Raw genomic sequence first — 25,733 nt, forward strand, 5'->3', positions numbered from 1 at the left:
AGTCTTCGCTGATGGATTCGTTGCATAAGATTAAAACAAAGCCATGATATATATAGATTTTTTCTTACGGAATATTGGTCCTGAATTCTGATAGTTAGGCTAGAGCTTTTTGCTCCCTAAAATAACCTTGCGTAACATATTAACAATATTAAAAATCTTTCGCCTTCAATATTAATGTAACAGAACCAAACATGCTTTCATACGTATGGAAGTTTGAAATATTGTCGTCACACATTTTCCTATGATACTAATGCAACTATACAAGGACGTGAATTGTCACACTACTATTTTCATTCATATCAGGATTAGATTTTTTAAATATTCCCACGTTATCAACCATATTTCTTTGAAATGTTTTCTCCTAAATCCGAAAGTTCCATTCCATTAATCAATAAAAAATCCCCTGTTATATTATTATTATTAGATTTAAGGAATAAGATCATATATTTACTCAAATAATATTCCAATATAATAAATAGTCAAATAATATTATTACAAGTAAAATTAAATATTATATTATTTATATTAATATAAGAATAAAAATAAAAACAAACTATAAAACATCAGTGTAAGAATAACATAATATTTTTTTGTTATAACAACAACATAATGTTTAAACACTAAAATTCTTTTAAGAGGCAGAAATTACCGAAGTAAGTTTATAATAATAATAATTATAATTATAAATAAGTCTTATAAATAGAGAATAAAACTAAAAGGGGAGTATTAGAAACACGTTATTTTGAATGTAACTTTTTTATTGAATAGACTTTATTAAAAATTATAAAACTAAAAACGTTAAATAAGCGAGACTTACAAAATTTAACAGAAAATATATACTAGTACTACACTATAAAAGACTGTTAGAAAAAGTGTTATTCTAATAAAAATAAAAATAGAAAATGGAGGGATGCAGCGGAAGTGGAACGTGGAATGGAGTATGATGTATGAGAGTGGATTAGTTGATTATAGTGTTATATATAGCGTCCCTCCTTTGCTTTCCGAGTTTCCGTGCAGAGGGATCCTTCTCAGTGCTGCGACGAACACGACGTCGTGATGGGATTTTTCAAAAGGATAGCCGGATATCTAGGGTTTGGAAACCACGAACACGATTCCAAGGATGAGGCCCGCGATGGTCAACCTCGTACCACACAACCTCGTAAAGGCTTCAGTGTCCCTGCCCAGGTCGTCGTCGATCGCCCCCACCTCGCTCCCGTTCTCACTCCTTCTACTTCCGGCGACGGTGGAATTCAGGTCCTTCCTTTCTCGTTATTTGCAATTCCCCACATTCACTTTCTAAACTTTTTAATCTAATTTTGGAAACCTAACTATTCTCTACCCTAATTGCTTTGATGTTTTCTAGTCCAATCCTTCGAAATATTCTCTTTCCTTTGCCATATGACATTGACACTCTTTTTTTAATATATCCGTAGTTTAACTTTACAGAAAATGGACTGAATCTAGCATGAATGCACGGATATGATAAAAGAAGGAAAAGGAAAACATATGTCCTTACTTTTGGGACATCAAGGCCCTTTCTAGTTTCTAATTCTATTATTAGGATTGTAATCGTATATAACATGACTCTATAGTTCCTGTCTTAAGATATTTTCTATGCTCGTACACTACACAGTTGTAAACATCTTGGAACTCCAAACATCCTTACAAAAAAGTACTTCATCTTATAATGTTAGTGTTTGTGAATATCATGCAGCTCTTCCATTGTTTTCTCTTGCAGTTCCTACCTCTAGAGCTGAAAACATGCTCTTGAATTCTATGCGTTTATCATATATTTTTCAGTTATCTTTCATCAGAAAAATAGTAGATAGGTATGACATCTAATGTTGCAATGCCATTGTTTATAACATTTAGTCTTTATTTTCCTCATTTTACACAAGTAATTGAACTGGTAAGTCTTTTGTTTCTAGCTTTCTGGGGGTGCTTTGGTGAAATTTTTTGTAAGCACATGAATGAAATATGAAACATTTGGCTTTATTTGTACTGACTTTAACATTGCAAAATCAGGTTGGAGGTCTCATAGCATTGGGGAGGAGGGTGTTCATGCATGTTTATCGTATTCTATTGGAATTAGTTCATCTAGTATAGTGTTAAAATTTAATCTGCTGTCTATTTCCCTCCCTTAGAGTACATGAATGGGTGAACAGAACATTCCTCAACCCAAAATGCAATGAGGAGTATGTTAAGTGGATTATGTAAAACTTGAATTGGCAATGGCAAACTTTTAGATGGCTTGCTCTAAATCTCTAAATCATTTATTGTTTCAAAAATAGTTTTCAAGTCTGCTCTGCTCTTAATCAGTGTCCTTGTTTCATGATCAAGAATTCTCCTTATAGCTTTTTTGGTGCCTAACTCTTTGGTGGATAGCTTTTGTTTGTACATTCTTGACCTTTGGTATTATGTATGTATTGAGTTAGGAAAATTAAACATTTTCAAGTTAAGGCAACAAGGCTCCATGGCTTTTACATTAATCAATGATAGATGAAAGAGGAGAGGGTAGACATTGTTGCTAACTAGGGTATGGGGCATTCATGACCTTACAGTTATGCCTTTTACATTTTTTTTGTCTCAATGGCTAACTTTTTTGTATTGCAGCGGATGACAATAACCCTTTCTTGTTCATACAATTTGCAATAATATTTTTGCACACTGTTACCTCTGAATCTGATGTATACTGTATACATTTATTTAGTTATATTAAGTTTGGGAGTTGCATGGTCAGATAAATTTTCCTTTGTTAAAGTTATTTACTGCCAGCAGGGGTTTCATATTTCTGGGTTTTTATGTTTCTCTTCATCAGGGTCTGGATTGGTATGTAAAGCGTCTTAAGATGGATGAAGATGGTGATTTAGCAGATGAATTCCTTGATGAGGTTTCATCAGAGAAGCCAGAAGGACATGCAGTAGATCATCATAAAACACAGGCAAGGTTTAAACCAAACAATGCGACCAAGTCAGTCAGAGTGAAGAAACAGATCCTATTAGATGGGAAAATTATTCCACAGATTGTGGAATCCCACCAGGGCAGATTGTAGAAAAATTTGATTTGGCTATTGATTCGTTGGGCTTTATCTGTTTAGTTGTGCATACAGTGGAACCTGCAGTTATATTTTAACTGAGCTTTACTTGACGGTTCCTTTTTGCTCTTTGGCTTTGTCTTTCCTTGGCTATGAATATGTTTGGGAATTGCTACATTTGATGAAAGTGTGTGGGAGTTAAACTACCCAACAAGTTAAGCTATATTAGAGGCTGTCAGGTTTTTAGGTCTAGCTGTTGAAGTTTTTTGCTACAGGCGTTGAATAATGTAGATGGGTATCTGGGTAAGAGGCCTACATGTGAGATCTACAAAGAAGCTCTGAACTTTAACAAGTAGACGCATTTGAAGTGTATCCTTGTGAATTATGGTAGTCTCCTATAAGTATTGAAATGTTGGGCGTATGATTCTGCTAATTAATTGTGACTGTTTGTACTTGCTTCTCCTTTCTTGATAGCTAATGCTTAAACTGTTTGCTATGCTTATTAAATTAATAAAGTAAATTTTGGATTTTAAAAAAATGGGTAATCAATAATGATGGCGCGTTGTAGCATCTGAACCATTCGAGATTACTGAATTATCAGTTCCTCAGCTTAAGGCGAGAAACTTATTAAAAGGCAAGGTTCTCGAAGCAGCTTCAATGGGAAGCTAGCTAGATAAATTTCAACATGTACTAACCTTCTAGATTTGTGTATATGCTACGGTGGCTGGCCTAGTTAGAACTTAGAACGATTGACTTGGTTAGTTGAACTTGAACTTGAACATCCTAGATGCGCCAAAAAAAGTATAGGAAATGTTGATTTTTTTGTGTGTATGGATTTTTTTTTTGGATTGTTGAATACTAGAATATATCAATTATTGGCCAAAAAGAACGATAAATTTTATTTTTGTTTATCATAAGGGAGATATCTGAAAACATAGTAAAGGAATGGGAAATGATATGAATGATGTGAACTTAGCCTAATGGGGAAGAAGGAGATATCAATGTTACTTATACGCTACACGAATATAATCTACTTGGTGGAGAATAAGAAAAGGCCGTTTAAGGAGTTATTTCATATGGAGTTGAATTGCAATAAATAGTATAAAATAGGAGATTATACAGAAATTACGTGAAAATGAATTGTGCTTGCTACCAAGAACCAAGGTGAAGTTTTGAATAATAACCTTCAATTCTTGGGAGGTCATACTCTTTAATAGCCATCTCTCAGTTCTCTATTGACATGAAGGCTGAAGCCGGTGAGATAATTAGCATATCCATATTGTAGTGGTATTAACACGGGCTGGACCGATTAGTCTAATATTAATTTTTGGTAAAACCGATGATGAGTCTAATATAAAATATGGGTTTCAGAATTATTCAAAAAACCACGGGCTTATCAATTTCATGTACCCTTTAATCTAGACATTGCTGCCATTTTATTTTAATAATTTTTGGACAAAAAAGACCCTTCATGAAAATTAGTTTATGTAACATAAAACATTAAAACTATACAAACATTAGTATTTTGGCAAACATTAGTTTTTTTTTATTTATATATATAACTTGCACGAAGATTGAAGTATATATGAAAACTAATTTTTGTAATATAATTGTGACGAAATACGTTACAGAAACAACATAAATTTATTTATTATGTGTTTAACTCTTATCCTAATATTTCATTTCTTAGTGCGACTAAAGGATACCTTTTAATAGATGGTAAAAAGATTAATTTCTTCTGAGATATAAATTTAGGTGAATTTTGTCCTCTCCAAGTGTTTGGGTGAAGCAATGATATGTAGGAGCTGATATTAAACAGATTAATGGAGTGGAATTTTTACCGCTGAGTTTGAAAAAAGCTGAGCAAACTCTGAAATCAAATCTTATCTAATTCAGAAGATACTGGTTTGCAGCCACTTGTTATATGGCTTGCTTTTCCCTGCAATATTAGTTTGTACTTTGTATGTAGCAAGACACGAATGGGGAATAGTCAAGAGAAAACGACTGCCAAGTATCTTAAGTCTTAACCTAAAATGATGCACGCCTTATACTTACGAAAGAGTGATTTTCAATAGAACGCGACATTTTAAAATGAGTGGAACACAAATGTTCGGCGGAGTGCTCATAACCATATGTGAGCTGTTGGAGAACACGGGGCAATATCAAAGAAACGATTAACGTAAGAAGAGATGTCCAGATCAGTATTCACATTGATGGGTTTTTGCTACCTCATCATGCTTATGTTGTGCTTAGGTTGAGCACCCAAAAGGACCAGTGGCGGACCTACGTGTGAGGATGTGTACTTGCACCCTCTCATTTTTTAAAATTTATCAAATTTATAAACAAAATCTTATATTTTTATATTTTATTTTATTTATATTTATATAAGTGAACTTACTAATTTTATTTTTTATAATTTATATCCACTGATTTAGGGTCTTCGATCCGTCACTAAAAAGTATGTTTGTTATCAAAAGGTGCTTATGTTGTGATTCAGAGAATATATATATATATATATATATATATATATATATATATTGGCCCAACAAACCTGTCTGCAAGATGTTACATGTTGATGTTGCTGGCAGATATAAGTCCACAGCACATACCAAAATTTTACCATTCTTTTCTTTTCTTTTAAACATTCTCTTTATGTAGAAATTTATAGACATCTTGCTATTCTTTCAACCCAATCTTTTTTTTTTTGCCATGCTGATAAAGGATAATTTTCATCAGAGAAAAAAACAGTTACATAAAAATGTTAATAATTTATTTTTTTTATATTGGCTAAAATTTGTTAGAGATAAAAAATTGTACAAATCCTACTTCTCAAATGTGTTGAAAGAAGTGTGATAAAAATTAGAAAATGTGTTACTAACACTCCTCAAAGCTATAACACATTTGTTTTAAGGTTTGCGCCAAGGTAGTGTGAAGTCAGATTTTTGTAATAGCCACAATTTCTAATTGTTGATTAACAACGGGCAAGTTATGTCTACCCCAGGGGAGCTAGTCTTGCAAGTCAGAATCAGGAATTAGTTACCACAGAATAATGGACAACCTCTTCAGAACCATCCTATCTTGCATCAATTTCATTTCTAAAATATCTATCGGGACTTCATATTCGGATGTTATCTTGTTGAATTTATCAACCCATTTAATGTTCAATTTGAAATCCTAGACTCGGTAGCCGTACTTGGACCTTTGGTTGATTGAACAGGCAGAAACTTATCTGAAAGAAATGAATGTTGTGTTTGGTTCTGATTCAAGCTTCACAAACAAAATTATCTAAAGATGCCAATTTTCAAAAGCACTCAGAATCAATAATCTTATCATAAATAGTTATTCCAAATAGCTTTTTGGCACACTGCAATTGAAATTGGAGAACTATAAACTCCACTACTCATTCCTTTAGAGGCTTACACTGCTTACAAATAAAGCATTACATGGTACACCAATAATACAAAATTTATTTAATTATTTCACTCAAGGGAAAAATAGCTCTATACATGTTAAGAAAATTTCCTCAGCTATCTCATATGCACTCGTTATTCCTCAAGGGCGATATTTGATTAAAACCAAGGTCGTGGTGTCTGTCACCAATTTTACAGTAAGATTTAGGTGCTGAATTTCTGCTCAGTGGTGCTTGTCGAGGCCTGCATCATTCAGTTGCACCAGTGTAAATAATGTGCATCTAAGAATACAGTTCAAAACTTCAAATTATTCTAACCCCCATGTAAGGACCTTTTCCCATTCAGGTATGAGATTTATTTAGTACAAGAAAACTTCGTACTAAGTTAGTTAAGAAAAGGAAGAATGTATAACAATACATAGTTGCTCCAATAAAAATTACTTTTGAAAGTATCACACAACTACTCAATCAATCATACTAGTTTGCACAACTTAAGAATAATGTTTATATTCTTCTACTCTTACTAATCCTCCCAATACTTTATAAAATATTAACTAAAAAATATTTTAATAATATAAAAACATTTAGTACTTTTTCATACTCTCGTTTCATTCCTTCTATTTAGTATCACTAGAAAATATCATATTTGCCAAGGATTAAAAGTTAATTTCTCTTTCACCAAATATATCCTTATCCTTCCAAACGTACGGAAAGAGGAAAAATTATGTGTTCCTTCTGAAATAAACATTTATAAGGATTCTTTCACTATCAAGTTGGGACTCATGTTAACAGAAATCTTCATAGTACGTGAACAAGAGATTGTACTGACCCCAACTGACGTTACAAAACTGCAAACGGCACATTTCACGGATCTTGCTCCATATTGGTACCTGAGTAGCATCTTACAGTTCCCACAGTTGACATGCGCCACCAGATTTGCTGTTACAATGTTCATACATACAAAGTAGTGACTCAAATAATAACGATTTAGCTAACTAAAGAAACTCTGTCCTTATCTCCACGAATATGTATACACAACACACACAACTTCCATAGTGGTTCGATACCTTCCAAAGCTAGATTGACCGTGTGACAGCAAGAGCATTGCACACTTGTGGCTCCACGGATGTACATGAGGAAAGTGTGACAGCCTCCACAAACTAACTGGGCCATTTCTGTGCCTATGCACACAAAATTTTACGATTTCATTTTCCTTATATTTGGTTGATTGAAAAACAATGGGAAAGGTAACAAGTTGAACTTCCTAAATAACAAGAATTAGAGACAGAAATTGCACCGTACCAGGAGGTGGCACTGTTGTGACTGCATTGCAAACAGCACAGCACACAGAGGTGGCTCCAACTGGATAGAGCAGAAGGTTTCTACACCCAGAACAGACTAGTTGACTCTGTGCACCTGGTTACCAAGGAAGGTTTTGACATAAGTTATTTGCAAGTATTAAAAAAATGACCATTTTTGTGTCCCTTTTCTCTTTGATAATATAGCAATTAAGGTTCTAGCATTCATCCTATCATCAATACAGGTCCAATTTTCAAATGGCAAGCCTGGCCAGAAGAGAAATTGGACTAGAATAGAAAACTGTACTAGAAAAAGATATCTAAATTCTAATCTCCAAATCCGCACATTCTAAACAAATCAAGAGTCTTTCAGAAGAATTTTCCTGAACACATCTTCACATTCAATCCACCATTTGGGAAACGAAAATTTTCCATTCTCCACCCCTTTAAATGAATTGGACATTTCCATTTTATATCCGTGATTCATTCTAAGGACTTGGTCTTCAAAACAATAAACTTGTTTCCTCCATTAACTATCAGAAGTGAAAATTGGACATTAAAATTTCCAATCTATGGAATAGAAATAACAATTCAAGTGTGCTATCATTCCATGACCAACATGAATGAGTAAAGAATGAAAGAGTAAGATACCATTTGGTGGAGGCGTATATGGAGCTGGTGGAGGGGGTGGAGGGTACGGGGCAAGTGGAACTAGCATTATCTCAAAATATTATCTTTGTCTACCAAACTCTACGTAGAGAATAAAACTCTTTCTCCCATTTGAACAACTCCTGGAAAAAATTGAAAAGGAAAAAGTGCTGCACATGAGACATCACGATGGCATAAAAAAGCATGGAAATTGAACTAAAATTTGGCATTAATACCAGCAGAAACAGAGAGAGAAACCTGTGAAGCAGATTGTAGAGCAAATAAATTTGCAAACAGGATAACGTAATAAGAGTCAAATGACAAGCTTTCTTCCCTTAGGGAGCCATGCATGAAGCAACAGGAAATTGGAGCACAGAAGTAGAGAAGAGTTGAGGCCCTCTCACCAGAAGTGAAATTAAATTAAATAGAATAGTGTCCCAACTCCCAAGTGGGGCAAAAACACACGCCCTTGACAACTTGTTACAGATGAAAGTGGGGAGAGAGAGAGAGAAAAGAAGAGAGAGAGACTAATAGCATAATATGTACGAATACATTTGAAGAAAAATAATGGACTAAGAAAAGATGTTATGAACGAACTTATGGTAAGAAAAACAAAATAAATAAAAAACTGTTGTTTTCACCTTCATCTGGCTTATCTTTTTCACATGCTAGATAAACTTTCGTGGTTTCATTTTCTACTTTCCCTATATACGTGGGTGATTCTGTTGGCCGCTTATATAAAAGAAAACGAGTAAGATTTGGACAGAAAATTTATTTCAAGAGTATTAAGTAGTTCTTGCTCTTGGTCCTATTGTCAGTTCCACCTAGCTTAACCCTGACAAAGGAACCTAGCTAAGGTTCTACCCCTCTCTAGATTCTTCTTTGAACCTTTCACCATTGTTGGAAACGGCAATTATGGTTTTTTCATTCTTTTATTCTTTATATGTAAGAGACAAATTTTCAACATTGTTCAAAAAAGCATTTTTCATTTTGCTATACCGGATATGATTTTTTTTAAGTGAAGGGGGCTAGAAATCAGAAAAGCTGGTGATTCCAACTAGGTTGCTACTTCCAGCAAAACTGATGAACGAAGCCTATCAGAAAGATTTTTTATTCTGATATGCCCGATTTGATTACAGACACTGTATACAACAAATCGTCAATTATCTATACTGTTGATTGGTGGTGCAGGGTGATTAATCTATATTTTGTAGTACTACCCATATATCAAATTTTAATTGATTAGTAAGTTAGGATTTTATAATTTATGTAAAATTTTAAAAAGTCTACATTATGTCCGAGGACTATCAATACTCAGCCAGCATTGGACCACCTTAAACATTTCCTTTGTGTAAATTAAGTACAGTGCAAACACAAGAGGGATGCAAATGCGTGAAACCCATCATCCACTCTCCTTCAGAGTTACTAATTTCATGGTACCATATGAGAAATAAAGACCATGATGGGTTAATCTAAAATTGTTGTCCTGTACGTCAGTCATTTGCGTTAGAGTAAATATCAATCTCTTTCTTTTTTTCCAAAAATATTTAAATCACATTGTCTTTATTTAAAATAAATAAAAAATCATTTTTCTTCGATATTCAAAATAAAAAAAATAATGTTTTAATTTATTTTGATGTAAATGATTTTATGAGGATAAATTTCTTTTATGTGTAAGTCTTAACATTATTAGTTATCACTACTACAAAAAGAAACGTCAGCAATGTTTGTTCAACAATGGTTCTACTAAAACTATTGTCATAAAAAATATGATGGCTATATTGTAAATATTTGTAATCTTTTAAAGACGACTTTCTCAAAATTGTCTTTGAAATTGTATTACGACGTCAGTTCTTGAAGAAACCAATGTTGAAAGAAGGAGTTCAACATCGGTTTTCAGAAACTGACTTTGAAAGGAACAAGTTTTTCCTTTTCATTCTCATTCGATGGTACCCTATCTCTAAATCTCCCTCCCAACAGCTTCTCCTTCAAATCTTTGTTCTTCTCTCGCCTCCCAACATCACGAATCTCACTTCCATTCTCGCCTACCAACTTCCGTCAAAGCTCTCTGTCAAGGTAAGAACCCCTCTCTCGCGCCCATTTCTCTTTCTTCTGCTTTTGTGCGATATGGGGTTTTCTAGGGTTCTCTCGTGCCCTTTCTCATTCTTTTTCTTCTGATGGGCTAATGTTTTTTGTTTTATTTGTACATTGAAGGTGTGAAATAGGCATTTGAAGCAAGTCAGGAACATTAAAGGTGCGAAACAACCAATTGAAGTTGGTGTTCGTGACATTGGTCAGATGTGCATGTTTCTCATAACATCAACGTGCTTTTGGACCGAGATTTAGGCAATGAGTTGGACATGATGGATTCAATTGTTGGAGTGTAGTATCAGGAACCTCGACTTCACTCTTGGCGGCATTAACACCATTTTCCTAGTCCTGCCAAATGGGAGCTTTGCCTTGCCACTAAACAAGCTCTGCAATTGCTTTAGGACAACTAACTCAAGTTTCTTGCCAAACATGTTTCTTTCTTTTTTTTTTGTTATCTCTTCACTTGTTAAAGGGGAATAGGAAATTAATTAATGTGATTGAATCCTTATCCTGTAGGTTTTTATCAATGTCCCGTGGTGTTGAATTTGAAGAATGAAGAATTTGATGCTAAAAAGAAAACACTCAAAACAAAATAATGATTGTGGGCAGGAATAGAATCCCTCAAAGGATCATATTTATGCCTTTTTTTAACAATGTAGACTATCTTGGTCACTTTATTTTTTCAAAGGTTAAGTATAAAGTTGATGCATGTGTGTGTGTGTGTGGCAGATAATGACATATAGTAAGAAGGATAATTTTATGGAAGTTAAGAAATTCAACCTGATATATTTATATCACAAGATAATTCTATTTCAATACTTCTCCTATCGAATGGTTAAAAGATTTGTTGGTTCATGCAATTTTGGTTTCCACGGGATCTAATGTAGAATTGTGCATTAACTCTTTTTTGTTTGTTTCTTTGTTTCTCGCTTGCTTTTGCAGCCTCTCAAAGTCGAAATCAAGGTACTCTTCTTTTGGTATTTGATTTGAGGTTTAGTTTGGTTTGGTTGCTGAGAATTGTTTGATTAGCTTGTCAACAAGATTTTTATGTGATTTAGATTTCTTTGCCACCAAGCATGGCAGAGTTTTATAACTTTCTGGCTTCTCAAACTGATTTGTTTTTGTAATATTTGAATGGTGAAAGCTTGCGCAAAGATTAGAAAGAGTAAAGTCTATGGATCTACATCCAAAAAAACCATGGTAATGCCTTATCCTTGGTTGTGTTTTGTGATTTTATCACTAGAATTATTTTAAGATATAAAGCTAAATTTATAACCAGCTTTATAATTTATTGCTCATTATAATTTGGTATCTCTTAGTATGGCATCTATAAGGATAGTTTGTGAACATTTGTCACAAATGGTAGTCTATTACATGAGAATACTTCTTACATTATTCTTTTACTGTGGAGTTTAGAAAGATAATTAAATAATAGATACTTGAACTTTTCGCTAAATTGTGTGATGTTACCATCGTTAATGTAAGATTCTAGCAAGTTTGTTCTCTGAAACTGTCTGTATCTGCAACTACCAATCTCAGGTATGTTGATTTTTATGAGTTGTATATTTTAATAAATATATGCCACCAGATTGAGAAATGTAATGTTGAATTCATACATGTGTTGGCACTTGAGTCAGACACAGGTGTTTGTTGAAAAATATGTCTCTATATTACTTGAAAGCAATGTTAAAAAATATTGGTGTTCTACTAAAATATTAGGACTATATATCTTAAGCTACTATAGATATATTAAACTTTAGTAGTTTAGCATTAAAATTTCAACCAGGTTTATTTGCTTCCTCTCCAGCCTATCATTTTTCTCTCTGCACTAGGTCATAAACTATTTTAGATTAAATTCCACCCTTTATGAATATCCTTGATGTCCTTATAGTTTTGTTACTTGTTAGTTGAGATGTCTCTTATCAAGTGAGTGCTTTTGTAGATTTATTATTAGCCTTGCCCTTCTTGTGTACCAAAAAAAAATGATAATCAAATAACTTTGTAGAATTATTTTTTCTTTTGGTGAAATAAAGGGGAAAACCCATAGAAGAAGAATTATACTCTTGTACTTGGTTTTGTACATTTTGTATGTCATATTTTGTTAGTTTTGATAATATTAATTAGTAACTTCCTCCTAGGGGTGGGAATAGGCCAGACCAGCCTACAGGGGCCTACGACCTGACCTACATAAAACCTGACCTGAACTGATCTATTTAATTAAAAGGTTAGGTTCAGACTTTTTTAAAAGCCTATTAAATTAAATAGACCAGACTTAGGCTTATTAAAAAGCCTTTATAAGTCTGATAGACCGACACACACATATATATATATATATATATATATATATTATTTTTTGGGTACCAATATATACTTATATTATTTTTTGGGTACAATTAATTTTATTTTTAAAACTAGCAAACTTTGATTACACATTACTGCTCCATAACTTTTATTCTTATAATCAAGTAAGAATTTGATTACAATTTAGGTGTGAGTCATGTGTCCCTTTATATTTCTCATTATTTTTATTGGTTTTCCTATTCTTGTTAATGTTTCCTTTTTCTTTTCTTTAACATTCATATTATGTTCCTCCTACTCCAGAATATTAAAGATTTAATGCAAAGAAGACTTTTAAAAAGACTATCAGGCTTTTAAAAAGGCTATCAGGCCAGACTAAGCTTTTAAAAAGGTCAGGCCGAGCCAAAATAAAAGCCTTTGATAGACTATAGGTCAGGCTTAGGCCTCAAAAATTCATCGTAGGCTAGACTCAGACCTTTCAAAGCCTGACCTGACCTGACCTATTCTCACCCCTACTCCTCCCCAATCTTTTTATTTACCTTAATACTAATGTCTCCAAATACATGTTTGCAGTTCCTATATTGTCAATCAAGTTTGTTTGATGTGTTTATTGATGCCAAACATTATAGTGCTAGTGTTTTGATTGCCTTTACATTTAGAGTCTTCATTATTGAAATGTTTGTATTTTTTATTCATATTCTTCTTGCAAAATCTTGTCTTAATTATAGACTCATAACTGGGAACGTGAGATCCAACAACAAAGAAAGCAAATGGCACTTTCTAAGACAGTTTTTTTCAAAAAACCGACTTAGAAACGACAATTTTTTAACATTTTCAAAAGAAAAAAAACACATTCTAAAATAGTTTTGAAAAAAATAGATGTAGAAATCGAGATTCTAAAATGGTTTAAAAATCATCGCGAAAATTGTTGACTTTCCACGACGACAAATTTCAAGACGATTGAAAAACGTCATGAAAAACCACAAACAACCATCTTTGAAAGCCATTTTTGTAGTAGTATATTGTTAACTTATTGGCAAGTGTATCAATTTGTTTAAGTAGTAAAAGACTCGAAAGTTTGAGTGTCGAATTCACAAGGACTTTTGTTGTACTTAAAGTGATGCAAACCCAATTATTAAGAAATTAGAAGAAGTAGAAGAAATATGGTATTGTAAGTGTGAAAATTGGAGTAAGAGGGAAAAAAAGAAATAAGAAGAAAAATAAACAATAATTTGAATGTAGAAAGATAAATTCAGAATGTGATAATGTTGGAGCCTAGCATACCAAAACTACTTGTAATGCAATATTAATAATTTTTCTCTATCTAATGAAATTCTTGTTTCCACTCACATCTACTAAGGCACTCTATCTTTGTTTTTTCGCATGAAGAGCCTAATTTATTTATTTTTTTCTCCTAAATTTCTTTACAAAGATAAAAATAATAAATCGCATTAAGATTAGAGATGTATGAATGGGGCAAAACAAATATCAATATATTTTTAGCAATGATTTTATTTAGATATTTTCCCCCAGTTCTTTAAAAAATAATCATTTTTCAATGCATTATCCCCTAAAACACTATATGGATAATCAACCCATAATAATCAGAGAAGCACAGAGGAGAGTAATAAAAACAAAATTGCATTAAATAGATAATAGACAAAGTTACATTACAAGAGTTGGTCTACTAGGCGCCCAACAATGGAGGTTTAGCCTCTTAATGACATGAGAAACTTTACACTTTAGGGGCTGATGTGGATAGAAGAAGAGAATGGTTGGATAAGGGATGGACAAAGGAAGAGAATGAGATAATAGACATAGAAAGAGGGTGTTCCCTATCTGAGATACGATGTATTTGTATTCATTAGAGAGCTCTAAGTTTGGGTGTCTCGGTGTGTCTTTCTTCTTTGTTTCCCACTCCTTTTATAGGTAACTTAATTTTCACGCGACCTCACCCTTAGCGTCGACTTTCGCACTAAGCGTGAGGTGACTGCTAAGCGAGGAGACGCGATGTGCCTGTGTTGTACACTAAGTGAGGTGTCCTAATTTTCAACTTTTCTTCAAGATTTTTTCTTTCAGTTTATATATTAATTTTCCTTTAAAACACTTAAAATCTTCTTCATTAAAAACAACAATAAAGTGAATAAATTATAATCATTCTTAGTCAAAATTGAATATCACATTAACTCAAATTTCACAGTTATCATATATTATCCTAAAAAAAACATTATTAGTAATTAATTTTGAACGTACACTATCGACTTTGGAGTTACATAAAATAAGATAAAAAAATCCAAATAAGGTTTTGAACTCGATAATACAAGAATTCATAGCATTCTTCTATCTTTTAAAAAATAATGATCTTAAAATTAGAAACTAAAAATATTTTTAATAAGGTTGTTTATAATTATTTACCATGACTAAGAGAAGGAAATAAAAAAAAGTACAGTATAATTTAAGTATTTCTTAAAAGAGAAGAATATAATTTACTTTTTTTAACAAGGATTTTTTTTGGCGCAATTTTTTTACATGGATTGCCAGGTTCAAGAGTCATTTTTCCCTTTCAAAATATTTTATTAAAAAATTTACTTAAACTAAAACACTATTAATGTCTATAATGTAAACAAATATAAATTTATTTAATTTTATTATGTTTATTTTACTAATGCTCTCTCATTTTATTTAATAAATTTTAAATTTACCAAAAATAAATTTTAAAAACAGTGACGCATTCTTAAATTTTTAAGAAATAAACTATTATTAACCCATGTTTAGTAATTTATGTTGTAAAAAAATATTTTTATTGACTGAAATATTAAAAAAATGATCAGTGGGAAATAATGAAATATTAAGTTTTAAGTCTTATGATTAAAAAATATAAATAATATTTAAAGGGTCTACTCAAGCTAATCCAAATCAATCAGACTCAAAATAATTTTTTAAATATTAAGTGACTGAGATGAAACGAATCATTAATATATACTCCTCTAATTAATATTTTTTGTTTCCTAAATATTGTTGTTGGGCTAAATTTGATGAGAGATATGGTGGGTAGGTCAAATCCATTTTATCAGAATGGGCATATTTGATTCTGCGTAGTGCTTATCCTATCTTTCTACCCATCATCAGGGTATTTCTATGGACACCCGAATAGCATCCAAGGCTTTTTTACTATGCACACAAATTAAATGGGTGTATAGGATAGCATTAGCAAACTTAAAATAGTTAGGAGCAGTGCTTGATTACTTTGATTCATTTGTCATAATACGGTTCAATCTTTCAAATTAAACGAATTGCACTGGCATTGCGAAGAAATGAAACTCAATAAAGAGAGTCCTATAACTCCTAAGAGCAATGTTGTTCGTGTGTGTTCTTGTTAATCGTTATTCAAAAAAGTATTTGTGGGTTAAAGTGTGAAGAACCTATGTTACTAGATGAAAGATATCCAAGAATATATAATTGATAGAAAGAAAAGGAAATTTATGAGGTTGAGAAAATCGAAGAATAAAATAAAGTATAAATGCATATATACCGAAGGCGGGGAAAAGTATACTATTGGCCTTAAATTGACAAGAAAGTGGAGAAAGCGAGAGAACGAAAAGCTGAGAAGCATCGATAAGGGCTTACCACTGCGTGTTCATGTCTGGTCTGGCTCCAAAGGCCAGCATGCAAGACAGGACCACAAACTATACTTCTTGGTTTTTGCTGAGTTTTCTCTCAAAAATATGTTCAGAATGAATTTTATGGGATACTTTTCCAAAAAAAAAAAGTTATCCTTTAACAATATAAAAATTTTTATACAATCATCTTATCATAACTCATAATATATAATAAATTTGGTAACTTTTAAAATAAAAATTTAATAATCATTTGATGATATAAATCACTTCTATATTATCATTCAATCATAATTCATCATTAGTATAATTTTTAAAATAATTATCATAAAAATTAATAAATTTATTATATATGATAAGTTGTAATTAAATGACAACATAAAATTTTTTATAATGTCACTGCATAATTTTTTTCTTCTTACGGTAATTTTTAATTGAATGATATTATTGGTGTATAGATATTAAACTTTAATTTTTATGATTTCCTTTTATTTATTTATTTCACTCTACAATATCTTTCTTTTTTTGGGATTTTTTTAGAAAAATATATTTTTCAAACTAAGAGGAGATATATTATGTATGGAGGGGCTTATAAAGTTTACAAGACCGGTCGATTTTTTAAAAACTAAAAATGGAATTCATAAAAAGTTCCAAATATATATTTAATTTTCTTAAATTTCATTTTTTACAGCCAAATGATTAAATATAAATAATTAATATACTAAAGTTAAAATTAAAGAATAATACCCAAATGGGAGGATTAAGACCATAAATTTCATTTTTGGCAAAAAGACATGCTACTAAATTAATGAATGAAATCATGAAAGACATAGACAGTGTACGTATGCTCTTTATCTTTCTTTTTTTTTTTCAAAAAAAAGAAGAAGAAGAAAACAGTGTAATATATGCAGCAGGATCATTGGACAGACTTATTAAGTATAACTTGACATCCCAGCTTCCAATTATTTGGCGAACTTCATGAAGACAAGCTCTTTGAGATGATTTTTTTTTTATTGGCTAATTAATGTTAATGTGTTAATGGGGGATTTGAATCACGACCTTTCCCTCCTTATTTCTCCCTTTACTCTCTCCCTTCACCACCAACCTAATAAGTCCGAGATGTTTTTTTTTACTCTCTCCCTTGCTAAGCTTCTGCTAGAGTTAGATAATGTGAAGGATTTTTCTGGAAAAGAAGTCAACGGTGATAGAGAATGCATTATATGTGGAAAGGATGAAGTTTCAGTCATGTTCTTGCCATGCGCACACCAAGTTATGTGTGCTGGTTGCGGTAACGAGTATGGGAAAAAAGGTAAAGCTGTTTCTCCATGCTGCCGGTTTCCAATTGAAGAGAGAAATCCTATATTTGGGGCAAGTTCGTAGTCTTGCATCGGAAAGCTATGAATATTTTGCAAAATAACTATGCTCTGCCGTAGATTTTCTTTTTTATTACCTTGAAAATAAGATAGGTAAATTCTAACATGTGCTTTGAAGGCACTAGTCAAAGAATTAAAAAATATAAATAATTGAAGGATGAGTAAACTGTAAAGACTTTTGAGTTGTTAATGCAACAAAAAACTTAGACTGAATTTGATTTACATTTTCATTCTTTGTTTTTATTTTTTGAAAACTTTTTTCATTTTTAAAATATTAAAATTCTAAAAGATTTCTTGTTTTTGCTTTCAAGAAATAAAAATATTGAAAATACGTTTTCAAAAGGAAATGTATTTTTAGATTTACTTAAAATTACATTTTTTGTCACCACGTTTTCATTTTACCCAAAATGATATTTCTAGTTTCAATTGAAAACGAGATTTTATTGTTTTCAATTTTTGGTTCGTTTGAGAAAATATTTTCACTGAAAATGTTTTTAAAAATCCAACTAAATGTATTTTTATTATCATTTTCTATTTCCAGTAAAAATGAAAACAGAAAACAGTCAAACCAAACATCCTCTCATATTTTCATTTTTGTATAGTGGTTTCTGGGCACGAGTCTAAAGCAGCTATTATTTGCTTTGGTAGCTTACGATTCATTTGGGACCAAATGGGCCGATCTGTTTATAGGTTGATTTATTAGTTGAATTTCTACTCTTGAAGGAAAAATTCTATTTATACCCTCTTTATGTTTTTCTTCATGTCTTTATTTCGAAAATTAATTTATGGAATGAAAAGATACACTAGGAAATTAAATTTTGGAATATTAAAAAATGAGGGGGAAGAAAGAGGGTTGTGGAGTTAAAAGAGGAGTTGAAATAGAATTCCCCTCTTGACACAGCGAGTGAAGGACATATTTTTGTGTGTCTAAGTCTCTAAGATGAGAGAACCCATTGAAGCTGGGAAATGGTTTGAGCATTGGACTTAATTATAGTTTGTGTTTCGACTAGGGGTTTTAGCGATCATGAGTAGTTATTGAAGATACAGCCTCTTCTAAAGCCATACCAAGAAGGAGTAAATAAAAAAAAGATTTTATTCTTACGTGATGGAAATAATAAACCGTTTTTTACTTTTGATCTCTTTATTATTAATTATGTAAACTTTGGTTCTTTATTTTTTTAGTAAATGAAATTTCTTATTTTTTGAAAATTATGCAAATTCGATGACTTTTGACGTGAATGTCACTTTAGGTCTGACAATATATATTAGGTTGGGTTAAATTAGGCTTAAAGCATTAATGCGCAAGGCTGATCTCATGTTGATAATTTTTTCCATACGGAAGTCAGAATCCGATCATAACCCTTTCGACCGATTCCATCGTTGAGTTTGATGCATGACCTGTTTGTAGGGGCACAAATTATCTCAGTTTAATTGAAAATTTGTTTCTAACACAATACAGATGGCAATTGGTTTATGGAGCCACATGTTGAAATCTCAGCTTCAGAGATCGAGTCATGGAGAAGTTGGAAATGCACGAGAGAACCGCTTAGTATTATAACAAAACAAAAAGAAAAAGAAAGAAATCAACCCCAGCTAGCTGTTTAAGGACAACAGCGTACACATTTAGATTCAAAAAAGCTACGTTAATATCAAATAGAACAGTTCACACGGTTCTTCCCCTTTTTTTGATACCATATTATATATGGCCATTATTGGTGGTATTGCCGTTTTCCCGTGAAGCACAATAGGAGTCAACACCACCTTTGGACTATGCTATACAATTATAGTATCATTAGCACATTGCCATATTGCAGCTGGCAGCAGCACTCTTTAATGCCAATAAAACTCTTAACCAAGGCCAATGAGTTTTTTTTTTTTTTTAACAGGCAGGTGTTAGTATGCTAAAATATTAATTTTGGTAGCAGATGAAATTAAATTTATAATTATTTTTTTCTTTTTTTCTTAATTATCTAATTCACCTTATATCTCTGACAATAATGTGTCATAAAGTGATTTGGTGGTTGGGAGAGAAGCAAAAGGAATGGAGTGATAAGGAGATGATAGATTCAAATTTCTCAAGTGACATAAGAGACCAATTGTTAACATTTGACTACAATAATAAAAAAAGTCCAATGAAAAATTACTTGCTAGAGTTAAACAGTTGCAAACTGGAATTTGCAAACAAATATTATTTTGATGTACAATAAAGACAATAAGATTTGAACCTACAATAGTTTTCTATATACTATCAGCAATTAAATAATTTTCTATGTACTATCCAAAACCTTCGTTACCAGACTGATCCTAGTTGATTTGGAAACAAATATTGTACCAACGCTTAAGCAGTAATTGAGCATTTAGGCTAATAGATTAATAGGTATTCAATGAATGCGCTTCGCCTTTGTTGAACCTATATATGTTCTGCATTGTACTTTTATGTACGTAAATTGGTCGGTGCAACTAGTGATCACCTACTCAGCTTCACGATATTCAACAAATAAATTAAGTTAGATATAATTTTAACTGTTGTGGTGAGGAAAAATCGAAGCATTCTTTACTGATTTTTACATGTTTCCTTATAATATTGACCCCGATAATAAAAACAGTATAATCACCAAGGTGACATGGAAGCAATCACCACAAAAAATAGTACTAGTATAATTTTCTTTGTTCAACGTTTTAGGACTTGAGAGAGATACTCAGTTTAAAAGCATTGTCACTTTAATGGAATGCACGTGAACGTAGAAATTAATGACCTCGATCGCCAGCTTCTACCTTTCACCCGCGTTATAAAGTTCACACTTTGCTTCATGGACAAAATTGGGGTTCTCTTTTCATGCATCTAGACTCCCCATTAACCCACAAAATGACAAAAATATCCGTTTTAAAACTATCTCTTGTACTGAAATATGAAACACCACCTGAGAAATAAAGCCTAACATTAACTTGTTTCATTGGTCTTTACTTCCTGCTCCACTATACTCACGTCTAAGTTAGCTGCTATAACTTGCAGCTTGATTAACTAAGAAATATGGTTCCCAAAGTTTATGCTGGTCAAGAAATGGCAATGGTTGAGAATGAGAATTGCATAATGAATGGGAAGTGGAAGAAACGTGTGCATGTTTTTGGTGAGAGGGTGATGAGATTTCCTAACAAGGCTTGGCAGACAACGTGGAAGGTGGGACGTGAAGACCCAAGAAGGTTGATCCATGCATTTAAAGTGGGTTTGTCTCTAACTCTTGCTTCTTTGTTGTATTTGTTGGAGCCACTTTTCAAGGGGATTGGACAGAGTGCTATTTGGGCTGTCATGACCGTGGTTGTTGTGTTGGAATTCACTGCAGGCAAGTTATTGTTATCCTCTTAAATACCAAATACTATAATCAAACTCAATTACTCTTCCACCTGATATTTCTATATTCCTATGTTAAATAATGTGTTTCTGCTGCATGTTATTTGTGCATGATCTTAATATTTTTTAATTTCTTTTTGTTCCAGGGGCAACTTTATGCAAAGGGCTCAACAGAGGATTGGGGACACTGTTAGCAGGATTATTGGCATTTCTTGTTGGGTATATTGCAAATGCATCTGACCGAGTCTCTCAAGCTATTATCATCGGAGCTGCAGTTTTTTTTATAGGTGTATAGATTTGCTTTACTAGTTTATAAGATATCAGACAATAATAATAAAAGAAATATGACTTGAAATTGAGGTTTCCTGATAAAAGGACTGTCTTTTAATGATTCTACCAATGCTAACTCTGTGATTAATTCACTTCTTTTTTAGTTTTGAAATTTACATGACAAAAATTAATCCATTCAATAAAGAGAACAAATTAAATGATTATTAGCATAGAGGGATGTATTGACAAATGACAAGCTTTGTGATTGTGATGACGACTAAATATAACTCATGAACTAAATTTGCTATTGCAGGAGCTCTAGCTACTTATATGAGGTTTATTCCCTATATAAAGAAGAATTATGACTATGGTCTAGTTATATTTCTCTTGACTTTCAACCTGATTACTGTGTCGAGCTACCGGCTTGAAAATGTCTTGAAAATTGCACATGATCGCGTATACACCATTGCCATAGGCTGTGCTGTTTGCCTTCTGATGAGTCTACTGGTATTTCCAAACTGGTCAGGAGAAGATCTGCATAATTCCACGGTTTACAAGCTCGAAGGCCTTGCCAAATCTATAGAAGGTATATATACAAACTCATAATATTAATCAAGGAAGCACAAACTTTATAAAATAGTCGCATGCCATGTTATATCTGTTGGACACATGTCCATACTTGCGTTTGATGATTTTTACAGTTATATATACATACGTGTGTGTTAGTGTGCATGCAACGAAAATTATTATATCATTTGGGATCGTGTGGTTCTAGCTAAACTCCACGTCACATAGTCACTTTTCGTTTACTAAAATGAGTTAAGAATTAATAGCGTGTCATGTGGAGATTGGTGAAAATCACACAATCCAAAATCCTGTCGTGCGTGGATATATATATATATATATATGCATGCATATGTGCTTTTTTGCCATAAATATTAATTGCATTTGCCTTCATCACAGAAGTCTCAATAGTTCATAATACTTATTTTCCTTATCATTTCTAGTGAAATTTACTGTATAAGTTTAAGTTAATAAAGTGAAGGTAATTAAAATGTTGCAGCTTGTGTGAATGAGTACTTTTACGGAGAAATTGAAGGCTCTGGATATATGAAATTATCAGAGGATCCAATATACAAAGGTTATAAGGCTGTTTTGGATTCAAAATCCATTGATGAAACACTGGTAAGGCAGTGAGTGAATCATATATTATTTAGTTCATTTTAATAAATTCATTCTCTTGGAATTGAATGAAACAATCGGTGGGATCTTCTATTTTAAATTGGGCAGGCATTGCATGCAAGTTGGGAGCCAAGGCATTCGAGGTACTGTCATAGGTTTCCATGGCAGCAGTATGTAAAAGTCGGAGCTGTTCTTCGTCAATTTGGTTATACTGTGGTAGCTTTACATGGCTGTTTGAGAACAGAAATTCAGGTAATGCTTAATAAAATTTATCATTATTTGAACATTCAGTAATTCTTCAAGGTTGCAACAGTTAATAAAATATAATAAAAAATTAAAATTAATTAAAATATTTTATCAATAATAAAAATATAGACAAGTTGCTAGTCATTTAAACTCGTTTATTTATTTCTTTTTGCTAAAAAGGAGGGCCAAGCCAAAACTACACTCGTTTAATTTTTTATTATTGATTTATGACTTGTTATTTTATTATAAAACTAATAACTCACTTCACAAAAAAAAATATAAATAGAATAATGAAAAATATATTTAGACACTTTAAATGTTATTCAACACGTTGTTAGAGAGAAATAAAAAAAAAACTAAATATGATAAAAAAAGAAAAATAAAGAAAAAAATAAAAAGTGTTGATGAGGTATTTAAAATAATGAAGTGTCTAAATATTAATATTGTTCTATTTTAATATATATACAATGATATTATCCGTTAGAGAATATAAATATGTTCATAAACCATGCATCAGTTACCTTTATACTAAATTACTAACGGATGCTTATAGGTTATACAAGGAATTTGGAAATCTTTTTATTATGAAAGATGTTTATGTGTGTGCAAACTGCATACTAAATGTTGTGGATCATCTATCATGTTAAGTAGTTAGTGCAATTGGATAGTTTTTTAATCCCACTATTATGATTTGTATACACTTTCATTTGAAAATCTTTTAGACACCTAGATCAGTTAGAGCCATGTTCAAGGACCCCTGCATTCGGCTGGCAGCAGAGGTATCCAAAGTACTGATAGAACTTTCGAACAGCATAAGGAATCGCCGTCATTGCTCTCCAGAAATACTCTCTGATCATCTGCACGAAGCCTTACAGGACCTCAACACTGCCATAAAATCTCAACCTCGCCTCTTCTTAGGCCCCAAGCACAGGCACAACCAAGCCACCAACATGCTCAAAATAGCTGCTGCACAAGTTGGACAAGAAAGACATGGAAAGACCTCCCTATCAAGTGTTAAAACTGATTCTTCAGCATTGCTGGAATGGAAGACCAAAAGGGTTTCTGCCGAACAGACAAAGGAATCAGAACGCAAGTCTTTAAGGCCACAACTGAGTAAAATTGCAATCACTAGCCTTGAGTTCTCTGAAGCTCTTCCTTTCGCCGCCTTTGCGTCTTTGCTCGTGGAAACAGTGGCTAAACTGGACCTTGTCATAGAGGAAGTTGAGGAACTGGGGAGACTAGCATGCTTTAAAGAGTTCATACCCGGGGATGAGTTTGTTGTCACTTGTCAGGAGCCTCGAGTCGACGTGTCACAGAACCATTTACCTTCTCATGGAGTGGACTAATTAAGAGAAAGAAGCCTTAGCCATTAGATGGTGCATTATTTTCATGGATATGGATAATCTGTTATTTGATGAATGGTGCTGATGGATATTATATATAATTACTATATTTGAGTGTGTTTAATTTAGACTTTTGATATGCTATTAGTAGGAATATTTCTCAGGATGACAATCTTTCAGGTTATAAGATGGATGGATGCATTCAGTGTTAAGACTGTTGATGGTATGACTCTCAATTGTGGGAACAAATATATAGATCGAAAACCTTTCTCTTTGAGGATTGTTCTCTAATATATGATGCTAGGGGCTCACAATATTCTTCTACTGTTAACATTCTGATTAATTCACTTCAAATTTAGTTTTTAAATTTATATCACAATAGTTAATCATTCAATAAAGAGAACAAATGATTAGCATTCAAGGACCTAGTGACAGCTGAAACTTGTTACTGCAGGAGCTCTAGCTTCTTATGAGGTTTATTCCTTATATAAAAAAGAATTGAGACTATGGTGTTGATAGGCCCCTAGTGCAAGATGCGGCCCAAGTAAATAATCCCAAAGTGTGGAGAGTGTATGTGAGGAAGAATAGGAGAATAGAGGGACAATGATGATGTGGCAGTGAGAGAAAGAGAGTGAGGATGGATGGTGAGGTATTCTGTTATAGAGGGACGTGGGGGTGAGTGAGGGGGGATTATGATTGTGCGTATCATTCTGTTAGGTAGAGAATACCATCATTCTCTGAGAGGAGCTAGGCTCTGTGGGTAGTAAGTAGGTTTTCCCCTACTGCTATTTCTCTTATTTCATCAATAACATACACTTGATTCCTTTCCTTTTTCTCTATTTATTCCTATTTTTGTTCATCTATAAATCTGGTCTGCATCAGGTGTAGTTATATTTCTCAACTTTTAACCCGACTACTATGTCGAACTACTGGGTCGTCGATAATGTCTTGAGATTGTACATGACTGCTTATACACGTACCATTGTCATAGGATGTGCTAAGTTGTTTGCCTTCAGACGAGTCTAATGGTAATTTTTAAATTAGTCAGTAGAAGACCTCTATAATTCCATGGTTTACAAGCTATTTAATGTAAAAAAAAAAAAACATTCTAATTAGTGTGATTCTTTGATTTAAGAACTCATCAATAAAAAATAGTAAGGAGCTTGACATAAGCTTTGTTGGGTGATTCTCAAAGCTGCATGTTGGAATGTCTTATCAACTCTAAAATGTAATTCACCCTTAGCTTTATCTTAAAGAAGAAAAACACTAATGATAAAGGTAAATGGCGGCTCTTGTAACTAAAAGTATAAACAAGACTATGTTGACATACATAATTTATTTCTTGTTAGTTTTATCTTTAACCTGCAGCTTTTGAAAAATAACCATATTCTTTTCTTTTCTTTTTTCTTGGGGGGCGAGAATAAACTAGCTTACTGACACTGCAATGAGAAATTGGCATAAAGCAACATGACCAATAGATAGGCGTGGTTTGTTGTGCTCATATATATGATATGCAAGGTAATATGCCAAGGAAAGTACTTGTGAAAATAACTTCAAAAGCATTGGAAAGGAAAC

The 25,733-nt window shown here is 32.6% G+C and overlaps 3 protein-coding genes and 1 long non-coding RNA gene across 6 annotated transcripts; 3 read left to right on the top strand and 1 right to left on the bottom strand.

Moving 5' to 3' along the window:
- The first annotated feature begins 887 nt into the window (after positions 1-887).
- LOC114422836 lies at positions 888-3,492 on the top strand. Its single transcript, XM_028389379.1, has 2 exons — positions 888-1,254; positions 2,819-3,492. The coding sequence occupies exons 1-2, from the start codon at positions 1,057-1,059 to the stop codon at positions 3,050-3,052; spliced, it is 432 nt and encodes a 143-aa protein (XP_028245180.1). The 5' UTR covers positions 888-1,056; the 3' UTR covers positions 3,053-3,492.
- Positions 3,493-6,332: 2,840 nt separating this feature from the next.
- LOC114422845 (protein LOL1-like) lies at positions 6,333-8,964 on the bottom strand. Of its 3 annotated transcripts, none has more exons than XM_028389399.1 (6): positions 8,648-8,964; positions 8,393-8,542; positions 7,746-7,859; positions 7,511-7,624; positions 7,273-7,382; positions 6,333-6,687 (listed from the first exon to the last, which is right to left on the bottom strand). In XM_028389399.1, the coding sequence occupies exons 2-6, from the start codon at positions 8,457-8,459 to the stop codon at positions 6,649-6,651; spliced, it is 444 nt and encodes a 147-aa protein (XP_028245200.1). In that variant the 5' UTR covers positions 8,460-8,542; positions 8,648-8,964; the 3' UTR covers positions 6,333-6,648. The 3 variants fall into 3 exon arrangements, with proteins under 3 accessions (XP_028245200.1, XP_028245207.1, XP_028245193.1); XM_028389406.1 differs by having other exon boundaries at positions 8,393-8,532; positions 8,626-8,964; XM_028389392.1 differs by having other exon boundaries at positions 8,393-8,532; positions 8,648-8,961.
- A 1,216-nt stretch (positions 8,965-10,180) lies between these two features.
- On the top strand, positions 10,181-12,715 carry LOC114422866. Its single transcript, XR_003668755.1, has 3 exons — positions 10,181-10,465; positions 10,604-11,443; positions 11,625-12,715. It is a non-coding gene; the product is annotated as an uncharacterized LOC114422866 (long non-coding RNA).
- A 7,860-nt stretch (positions 12,716-20,575) lies between these two features.
- Positions 20,576-24,451, top strand: LOC114422872 (aluminum-activated malate transporter 12-like). The gene is made up of 6 exons (XM_028389425.1): positions 20,576-21,109; positions 21,264-21,404; positions 21,701-21,973; positions 22,451-22,572; positions 22,678-22,821; positions 23,538-24,451. The coding sequence occupies exons 1-6, from the start codon at positions 20,800-20,802 to the stop codon at positions 24,159-24,161; spliced, it is 1,614 nt and encodes a 537-aa protein (XP_028245226.1). The 5' UTR covers positions 20,576-20,799; the 3' UTR covers positions 24,162-24,451.
- The last annotated feature ends 1,282 nt before the right edge of the window (positions 24,452-25,733 follow it).

This window comes from Glycine soja, chromosome 1, assembly GCF_004193775.1.
Source record: "Glycine soja cultivar W05 chromosome 1, ASM419377v2, whole genome shotgun sequence".
Classification (NCBI taxonomy): Eukaryota; Viridiplantae; Streptophyta; class Magnoliopsida; order Fabales; family Fabaceae; genus Glycine; species Glycine soja.